The sequence below is a fragment of the Haliaeetus leucocephalus genome, unplaced genomic scaffold (assembly GCF_000737465.1).
Source record: "Haliaeetus leucocephalus isolate CR32 unplaced genomic scaffold, Haliaeetus_leucocephalus-4.0 Scaffold143, whole genome shotgun sequence".
In the NCBI taxonomy this organism is placed as follows: Eukaryota; Metazoa; Chordata; class Aves; order Accipitriformes; family Accipitridae; genus Haliaeetus; species Haliaeetus leucocephalus.
In genome coordinates this window covers 2,057,779-2,067,993 of record NW_010972579.1, presented here as the reverse complement: position 1 = coordinate 2,067,993, position 10,215 = coordinate 2,057,779, and the positions used below count along the sequence as shown (strand labels likewise).

The 10,215-nt window shown below is 46.0% G+C and overlaps 1 protein-coding gene across 1 annotated transcript; it reads left to right on the top strand.

Annotated features, from left to right (window-relative positions):
- The first annotated feature begins 3 nt into the window (after positions 1-3).
- PIGX (phosphatidylinositol glycan anchor biosynthesis, class X) lies at positions 4-5,482 on the top strand. Its single transcript, XM_010561287.1, has 6 exons — positions 4-70; positions 1,005-1,068; positions 1,544-1,685; positions 2,918-3,131; positions 4,398-4,498; positions 5,143-5,482. The coding sequence occupies exons 1-6, from the start codon at positions 4-6 to the stop codon at positions 5,260-5,262; spliced, it is 708 nt and encodes a 235-aa protein (XP_010559589.1). The 3' UTR covers positions 5,263-5,482.
- The last annotated feature ends 4,733 nt before the right edge of the window (positions 5,483-10,215 follow it).

Genomic DNA, 10,215 nt, shown 5'->3' with positions numbered 1-10,215 from the left:
GCCATGGCAGCCGGCCGGCGGGCCGAGGCGCCGCTCCGCGCCTGGCTGGCCGCGCTCCTCTGCGCCCTCCGTAAGTGCCGGCCCCGCACTCTCCTGAGGAGAGGGAGGTGCTGAGCGCTTCTCCCGGGGATCCAGGGGCGGGAACGCCCAGGAACGGGTCAAAACTGCGGCAGGGAGGGTTCAGACTGGACGTTTGGAAACATTTTGTTACCCAGAGGGTGGTCAGACACTGGAACGGGCTTCCTGGAGAGGTGGTCGATGCTCCAAGCCTGTCAGCGTTTAAGAGGCATTTGGACAATGCCCTTAATAACATGCTTTAATTTTTGGTCAGCCCCGAAGTGGTCAGGTCATCAGTTGGACTAGATGGTCATTGTAGGTCTCTTCCAACGGAAATACTCTGTTATTGAAATTAATAATAGAAGCAAGCAATTTTCCAGATTAGGTAACTGAAAACCAGCTGCAACACCTTCCACGAAATTTCATGTAAAGCCAACGTCACCTTGCTTTAGGTCTCCACTCAAGCAGATACTGATGTTGTCCATAAGACGACTGGAGTTTCAGATCTAAAAGGGAAATCCTGTGGAAACAGGGTAAAAATAAAGACAAGAGTGGCTGTAACACAAAGTTCAGTGTTAAAATCTGGATCTTACAGGGACTGATACAGAAGTAGGAGATAAGGAATCACACCTGGAATGGGGGTTGCAGTGGGGGAAAGTGGGGATTATTACAGACTCCTCAGTAAAAACAAAAGCACACTTTGGAAAGTTGCTCTACTGGGAAAAAAAGAGAGATACTTCAGCCTTCGTGGTAGCTGGAGCTTGGTGTTCTACTGACAAAACAGCTGGTGGTCGTACTAAATTGAAATACTGTCTCTCTTTTGCTGTGAGAGGTTTTGCAGAGGATGCGCTCATAGATTATACGACTTCACTTGTTAAAGTTGTGCGCCCATGTGATAATGATGTGTGCTGTAAACACTGTTACTCGTTCGTTTTGTGTTATCTTAGATGTGTGGGCTGCTTGTCAGGATGCCACTGTCACGCAGGAGCTTCTGAAAGAGGGGTTTCACAGGTGAGTTGTCACCCTGGCGCTGCGTCAGAACAACGTGCTGGGTAATTTTACATGTGAAGAAGCTTCTCTTCTAATTCATGCACAGTTGTATCAACTCACTGAGCTGTGATCTGTAGGCATGGCTAGGCACTAGGAATGTATTAGCATGATCAAGTAATTAAAGATTACAAGCTATAGTGGAGGAAGAACAGGAGGCCCCTTTCTAAGATCTGTGCAGAGGCCGTTGGTAGTTCTAAGAAGTTAACAAAGACGTGAAACTTCATTTTGGTCATGAATGTGGTGTTAGGGTGAACTACATCATCCTAAACGGAGAAGGACAGCATGGCTCGACAGGGAACTCTTTCTGAATTTGTCGGACATAGTGCGTGAGAGCTGCATCGCATCTCGGCACATTTGAGAGTACATTTCTAGGGGGGGTTTGTGCCATCTTTTGAAGTGCAGGTATAAATGTTTTGCTTCTGTTGCTTGTTTGAAGGGACCTGCTGGTGAAGGTAGAACTCGGTGTAGTGGGGGAAGATGCAGGAGGATGCGCAGTGGCAGCTAGAACTCGTCTTCCTCCAGGAATCTACGTGGATCCTTATGAGCTGGCATCACTGCAGCAGCACAATTTAACAAAGGTAACAACCCCAAAGCTAAGACATCTGACGTTTACTCAGATAATGACGAGTATGCTCAAGAAGTTGTAATCTCTGGTCATTATCTGGCTCGTTGAACCAAGGTGATTAATTCCTTTTCCTGGAAGGAGAAGCTGCACAGTATCATCTTCGTGACATCTCATTGTATCTCTCAGCTTGATCACCATCATCCGGTGCAGGGCCTTTTGTGTCACGTGCTGCTGATATTTGTACACACAGGCATGCGTACGGGGAGCCACTGCTACTCTGCTCAGACCCAGATGAACAACTATGGTAAAAGCTATTCAGCTTGAGAAGAGGGAAGGTTAACCCCCACAAAAGAGGCGGTGGTGAGCTCTAAGTAGAGTGCTGCACATTCAGACTGAGTAGCTTCACAGCTTCATTTTCATCACAGTTTTCTGTGTTGCTTTCCAGTCTTTGCTTTGCATTTTGGGTAGAGAGATGTGCTAAAGCTGTGGCTTTAAGGTAATCTCCTTAGGCCCTTAATTCAGTTAAAACATACAGCTGCAAAGACTGGGCTGGCGCGGTAGAGACGGACACGACAAGTAATAGATCATGCAAAATGACTACTTTATTGTTCTAACACACCTTTTTATCCCCTTCTTCAGAGTAGGTGTTAGTATATGATTTGTTTAGTTAGTAACTAACAATTCATGATTGGTGAGTTCATCAGGACGGTTCTTATCACTATGTTGTTTTTGTACCGCCCTTCTCGGATCTTTCCAGACTTTCAAGGATACACTACAAGCTCCTCAAGGTCGTGCTGTTCTCGAACTGTCAGGCATTCCGCAGACCCGTTGCATCCCCCGACACTGGGCAACTTCTGCTGTTGGGATGCTTGCAAGTGCTGGTATGGCCTTGCTTATAGGCATCATTAAGCTAATGCCTCTTAGGTTTGGCTGTAGGCATGGTTGCACTGTAAACTTTTCACACGTGAGAATCACTCATTGGAGAGGATCTTGAAAAGTTATTTTGGAACAGTTTAAGGACAGAATTTCCAACTTGATCTTCCTGACCGTGAAATCAGGCCCAGTGTTAGAAAATAGAATGAGGAAAATAGTTTTCCCGTCTGATGCTGCAGTAGGTTACCGCAGCAGACAGTGGCCTCTTCAATCCCAGAATCATGCACAAAATGTTCATACATTTTTTTTCCAGCATCCCTCCTTTGTGTCAGTTCTGATCACAACCACATCTGTATCTTTCTCCACTTGCAGGCGGTGTTAATTCCTGATGTCATTGATGTGGAGGCCCCTGAGTACTTAGCTACAGATCTTCTTCTTCTCCTGTACGTGGAACCTGACCCTCGGTGCTCTCGCTGTTTTAAAGCTGCCTTGCCTGTTCACGGGCGGTACCACCGGCCGGCAGAAGAGAGTGAGGAAGCATTGATTGTTCTGAAGAGCCCAGAAGTACTGGTCTGCTGCTGTGACAGTGAGATTGTCGTTACGTGTTCTTTTGGGGAGCAGAGGAATAACCGTGGGCAATCCAGAGCTTGGAATCTGTCTTCCGGAGATGGAGCTCTCAGTAGTCATGTGAACACGAGGGGAAGATAGTGGCCCTGATAAAGACCATGTTGTCTTCCTCTTTGAATGCTGCTGCTGCCTGGCCAAGGGCAGATTAATTGTCAACAGGCTTCTTGGTGTTGCGCTGCTGCTGTTGTACCCTTGTACTGTAGCAGGCTATTTGGGCTCTTGCGCCTTAAAGTGTTGGCAGTTGGTCTGTTTGTCACTATCCCGACAGGCCCTGGCTTGTTAAAGGTCAGCTGCTCAGACTGTGTTTTCACAGCGTTTCTCTTGGCAGCTGAAGCCATGCGGGGCATATTTAATATTCACTATCAAGTATCTAGAGTAATCAAAGTATTCTGATGGTTTCTAACACTTTCTTCCTGCATTCCCCACATATAAGGGGGGAATGTAGAAAACTGTGTGCCTGAAGGTTAGAATGGTTGGAGTCTCAGACTCCTGCTATCCACTGACAATGAATATTTCAGATTACATGGACAATGAAATCCTACATTTTTGCTACAAATTGTATTTCCTTTCACAAAATCATTCTTGCTAGCTGCTAAGTCAAATGTGCTAATGATTCTCAGCTCCTTTATCTTCACTTGTGTATTATCTGAGCAGTGATTTTCTGGGATAAATTTAGGGGCAGGGAAGACTGCCTGGTCAGTTAAAAAAGGGGTGTGAAATCTTCCCATTTTTTTTCCACCTTTACTACTTATAAGCAAGAAAACATACTTATTATTAATATGAAAGCATTCGAAGTATTGGAGGGGAGTTGTTCTGTGTGCCAACAGGAGGTCAACAAGGAGAAATGGAAGAATGACTTCTTTGTTTTGGGGGAAGAGAAATTGTAACTGTGTGGCTAAAGTTGAGGGGTCTACAGGCCAATGATGAATTCTTTGCCCTGTTAAGGACAGAAGGCCCAAGATACCCCACAGGTGAGATTCTTTCTTGAGTAGCTACTGTATCAGGAAGGGAAGAGTTGCAAAGTTCATGAAAAGGACTGCCCCGGACCACTTTAACCATGCAGGTTAGCTGGTACGTTTCTGTCAGTGCTGTTTCACCTATTGGCTTTCAGGGAGGAGTTTCTGTCAAGCTGTTGTGGAGGAAAGATACCTCATTTGGAAAAGTCTTGCAGGCCATATTGCTTCCTCCTGTCTGGATCCTGCTGACACATTAATATCTTCCATAGATCGCCTGTCAGCAGAGTGTTGGAAGCCTGCTGAAGTGGAAGCTCCGTGTTCGGGCAAAACTGACAGCCCCTGTCAGTGGTACAGCGTAACACATAAACCTGTGAGTTCTTATTTCTGGTGGGAATTCTTGGTTCTCATTTAACAATTGCTGCCTTTTTTCTGTGGTTAGCAACTTCCATAGCACAGGAACTAATCTGTAAAAGAAAAGACTAGTTGTGTGACTCCTCTTTAGGGAGGCTCCCTTCTTCCTTTCTGACCAGCTTTTAATGGGGGTCATCCTGCCCTTCTGACATGCTTGTGGTCACTCTGTGCTCTTCTAGTCCTTTATGGTGGCTGCTCTCCTCACCTTTTTTTTTAATAGTTTACTTGGAATTCTAGGATGTAATTGGTAGTCGTCAAATTAAGAAAGGTCGTTGAAAAATAGGTGCTTCAGAGGAGTGGTAAAGTGGAAAGCTACTTTATAATCTAACTAAAGAAGAGTAAACCCCCAGAAACTGAAGGGATAACATCTTAAAAAAAGGCCACTTCTGATTGGTTGGTTGTTATCTGATTGGCTAAGTATCTAGGAAAAGGTGAAGTTTCTTTATTCTGTGTTCAAAACCAGAAAGCTGGATCTTTAGTGTGGTCAACAACTGCCTTTGATACTCAAAAGGGTTGCAGTAGTGTAGAGATTCAGAAATAAGACTAATTTGTCTTGTAACAAATCTGTTGTTTTTGTAACACACATGCCTTCCTATATTTAAGATACCTGCAGACATCTGGGATATCTGCTGCTCTTGTCCAAAAACGTTTTGGAGCTTCCTGCATCACAGAGAAAGCACACAGTTGTTTGCCCTGGAGAAAACTGGCTTCTCAGTGATCTGAGAAATGCTCATTCTGAGAGCTTCTCTCCTCCATGCTGTATTACATCCATATCCTCAAAGGCAAGCCTATTGTAAGAACAAAGATACAGGGGATAGAAATGGCTACCTTTTAAAATGGTAGCAGGTAAATTTACTGAGCTTTGCACTGCAGGAGCGGCTGGTGCTCTGTTTGCTATAAATTGAAAGGTTATGTCCATCCTCGTTTTGATTTTGAATCCCAGAAGAAGCCTTAGCAAAGGGCTAATTAAATAGTGGTCTGGTTACTAATCCTCTAAGTTGCAGTCAAAAAGAAATAGCTTGTTAAATGCATGTAATCCATTTATTTTCTTTGTAGGCATATGAGGAATCGATTTTGCAGGTTCCAGTGGGGCTCAGGCAACATAGTTCCTTAGTGTGTGTCGTGACTCTTCTTGCCACGGTGCTCTGTTCCACTCTGATTCTTGCAGCTGTATGCAAACATGGACACTTCTCCCTGGTGACCTGCTCAGAATAAAGAAATACGGAACGGCTGACCTCCATCCAGCAAAACTAACTGAATATTACATCGGGTTCCTAAATTATCATAGAATCATAGAATCATTTAGGTTGGAAAAGACCTTCAAGATCATCAAGTCCAACCATTAACCATGCCCACTAAACCAGGTCCTGAAGTACCCTGTCCACTCGCTTTTTGATTATCTCCAGGGATGGTGACTCAACCACTTCCCTGGGCAGCCCATTCCAATGTTTGACAACCCTCTCAGTAAAAAAAAATAAAATTAATCCTGTTCTACTGTTATTTATATCTTGGTAATGTGTGAGGGTCCTGTAATGGGTTATAGTTCCCTTGGCCTAATTCTTACAAACACCTTTCACACACCAGAAGACTGTTTTGGTGCGTTGTCAATAGACAAAGCAGATGGGGGGTAGGAACAGCGCTGCAAAAAGCTGGAAGGACCACCACAGTTTTGGTTCCGATTCCCTCCCTCTGGCCCAGAGTCTGCTTCAACTACAGTGCTACCTCTTGCAGAGGTGTTTGTATTTCTTGAATTTAAACCAATGGACCCGGGGCTTGGTTATTAAAGGTGTGAAAAACATTAGCTAGTCATTAAAGCTGCTGAATTTTAAGCTTGTTTACACTGCCCAGATGGGTTACATATGAATTTGTGAGAACAGAAGAAGGCTTAAATAATCTCTCCTGTTCTAATAACTGAGAGGTATTAGCTGCTTTTGGTCAAATTAGAGCTGAGGAAGTTTAAAAAAATTGAAAGAAATTTCACCCTATTTCAGAAGTGGAAAGAGTAACCCTTGGAAAATGGAATCTGGTGAAAAGATACTAACTAGAAGCAAATATTTAGAAGACTTGTATTCAGCCACCAGAACAGTTGCTAAATACAAGGAAATGGAGAGGAAATTACTTAATGGAAAACCTGGGTTGTTCTGGATTGACAGAAGAGCTCGGCTGCTGTTTCTAATTGTCAGTAGGTGGCATTGTGAGCTTACAGTAACTCCTGGGGACTGTTGGTGGAGAAAGTAGATTTTATTCTCTATAAACTGAGAGTAAGTTAGTAAAAGCAGGTGATTTTGGGGAGTGCGTGTGTGCAGGGGATGAATGAAAATTATGGTTTTCAGAGTCCGTCCTCCTTTTGAGGGCTCTGTGTGCAGCTGAGACTTCTCATCAGCAGAATCGTCCTTTCATTGCTGTCCAGCTGTAGGTTCAGGATCCCTTGGGCATCTTTCTGCTTTTGCTGGAATTCAATAGAGAGCTCGTCTTGTGATTTCGCCCACGACAGGTTGGCAAGTGCTCTGACACTGGGCTCTTGTTTTCCCTTGACTGTGCTGAATGATGATGGCTGCGCCAGTACTTCATCCACTACCTCAGAGGAGTCATGCATTGCATCTGCTTGGGGGAAGGGAAAACTTGAAGAGAACAATTGCAGAGGGATTTGGCGGCCTGTTTAACCACATCAGTGCAGCAGGGCTGTGGACCAGTGTTGTAACGCTTGTCTCCAAGTGGGATTTTTAATTCCCACAGTTGACTTTGTTCTTCTGTTCTCTCTCTTACGCAGGTAAGTAATTCTGTGTTGCAGTCAGACCCTTGGAATGGCAACATCCCAGATTGTCACTCAGCTCTGGCAGGTCTTTATCGCCTGAAAGCTCACAATTTTTTTTAAACATCAGATAACAATAGTTAAAAATCACAGGTTGAATTCCTTAGCTAAAGCAAGCTGCCTGATATCAGAGCCTAGTGAAAGGAAATGGTAACGTCTTTTGGACAAACGAGAAAAAATATTGCAAATGGCAAAAATACATAAGTGGATGATCTGGAAATCTGTACAAGTGAGGATGTGAGAATGGAAACCCACATTAGTGGTAAGATGCTGTAGGAGAAACTGAGGCAGGAGGGGCCTGAATTACAGGGGGGCTTAGTGCTGTCAGTACTGAACAAACAGTTGACTTCAGAACAGTTTAAATGTGCACTGATCAGTTTCGTTGGCATGTGGCTCGCTAAGTGTATCTACAATTCATTGAGATCCCACTGATAAGCTCTTCAGCTGAATTTGAGTAATACCGATTCTGATTAATATAAAATATGAGAGAAATCGCAGAACTTCTCAATGGATGTGTTATGGCAAATAGCAAGTATTTGCTGTTTTTAAATCCATAGCATTTTTATTACAAATAAAATAGCCAAGGTTTTCTTTAAAAGCTGTAAATAAGTTTAATAACTATTGTAGTGTTAAGTACAAAGGAATTTGCCTTCTAAAGTTTCTCTCTCATACCAGAAACCAGTGTCATTAAGCAAGCACTGCATTTAGCAGGCATGCCCTGATGGTGTGCCAGGCACAGGAGGACGCAGGTGCCAGCCCTATGGGGATCACTGGCAGATAGGGAGGATGAGCTGTAAGGCAGTTGTTTCCCTGTGGAAAAATTCAGACAGAAGTGAGGTGGCTCTGAGTTCTCAGCAAGGGAACATAGATATAAGGGCCGGACACAAACATATCCGTCATTAATGTGTGTAAGGACAGAATTAAAACAATGAAAGGGGAAGGGGCATGTTAGGACTTCAGACTTTCTGAATTACAAATGAATGGGTCTAACAAAAAGAAAACAAAACCCCCCTCCTAGCTTGTTTAAAAAGACGCACCTGGGGAAGGAGACAGGAGAATGGGAGGGGGATAAGGATTCTGAAAATTGTTTGGAGCAGGAGCTGAGTGGGTTTAGGGGTACAAGGCCAAAGCAGCAAGGAGAAGTAAGGTTACCTTACAGGGAAGGACAGTAGAGCTGAGGTAAGTGTGAAGTTCAGAAATCTGCTGTGGTTTCTTGAGAGGTACATGCAGACAGGAATTAGCAAAAGCTTGATCCTGGGAGGATCAACTACGGAGTTGAGTCAGAGTGGGAAAGTAACAAAGCAATATGCAAAGAGAAGCGAAGACAATGGCCTTGCCCGCAGTAGGAAGCAGACCAGAGTGGTCTCCAGCAGCCACAGCAGGGTCACTTTGGAGTATTGTTCCTGGAAGAATGGGGCTGAAATAAGGTAGGTCTGTAGGGGCAAGTTTTCTGTGATCACTGGCTCTGCAGTAACTCTGTGGAGAGTAAGCGAGAAGATAGCCAGGAAGCATTGGTTGAAAGCAACAGAAGCTGGAAAGTCTGATTTGCACTCTTTGTGCCTGGACCTGCATGGAGGTTTGAGGCCTTAGTGGAAGCTTGCTATTTTCCCCCCAGACCTTTATGAAGAGGAGCTGCCTGATGCATATCCTTCTCCTTCGGAAAGAAAAATCAGATGTTGCTTCAAGTCTGGACCGACAGAGGAGATGAGGTCCAGGCTGCAGGGCAGGTGGATGCTTGGGGAAGTCATCTGGAAAATTAAATGTATCACAGGAATTTTGGGGGAGAAGTCTTGAGGGCACGTACACTGCTTTCTCAGCTGTGTTACTACTGCATCTCTTGGAACCTGGACATCTGACTTGTGGCTTAGGTTGCTGATAGTAGGAGGTGGCAACATGGAAACCTGCCCTGCATCCTGCTGCTGTAGCTAACACATGCTGCTTGCACCGGTAATGCTGAACCCTGAGCCGCCTGGACTTCTGGACCTGAGAAGTTAGTGGGAGAAGGGTTTATTTGTTGTCAGCTGTATTGATACAAAAATGAGCACCTTCCAGTACCTTCAGGGCAGGAGGAAGAGCAAGCATAGCACAGAGGAGGAACACAAAGCATGTCCACCTTGGTGCTGTTGGACACCCTTCCCAACTTCCTGGTTGCAAAGCAGGCTGGCTGCCACCAGCCCCCTTACCTCAGCGAGCCGAGGCAGACCTTGAGGAGACACTGAAACACAGCATGAAGCTCCTGTGCTGTGCCGAACCGTTTTTCCTCGTGAAATGAAGCACTGAGGAAATAATCTCAAATTTAAGTGCCAGAGGATGGCAGCAAGGGGGAAGAAGAGCCGCTTTAGAAGTGGCTGCCTCTGCTTTTCTAGGGTGGTGGCCTTTTGCCCCTGCAGCTGGCTATATTCCACGGCCCTAGGAAAAAAAAAATAAATGTTTTTTATATATATATATATATAAAGCTTAGATGACGTGACCCGAAAACAGCACCGCTGCGCCTTGGGCGGGAGGGGAAGGAGGCCCCGAGCAGCGGTCCCGCGGGCCTCTCCTGCTCCCCTCCCAGCCGGGGCCCTCCCCGGCCCTCAGGGGGCGAGGCTGGGCCGGTAGTTCCCCGCCGTGGGCACCGCCCGGAGACCACCCGCTCCCTCAGGCACCGGCTCGGGCCCGCCGGAATGCGCCGGCGCCGCGCTCCCCTCCGCGAAGCGAGCGGCGGACTGCGCCTCCCACCAGCCGCCGCCACAGCCGCCGCTTCCTGCGCGGGCGCGTTGCCCGCCGGGAGTTGTAGTCGTGTGGGCGGCGCCCCGCCCTCGCGGGGGCCACGCGCGGCGGTTCCGCTTCCCCCTCCGGCTCCTGCCGCCGCCGCCTCGGTG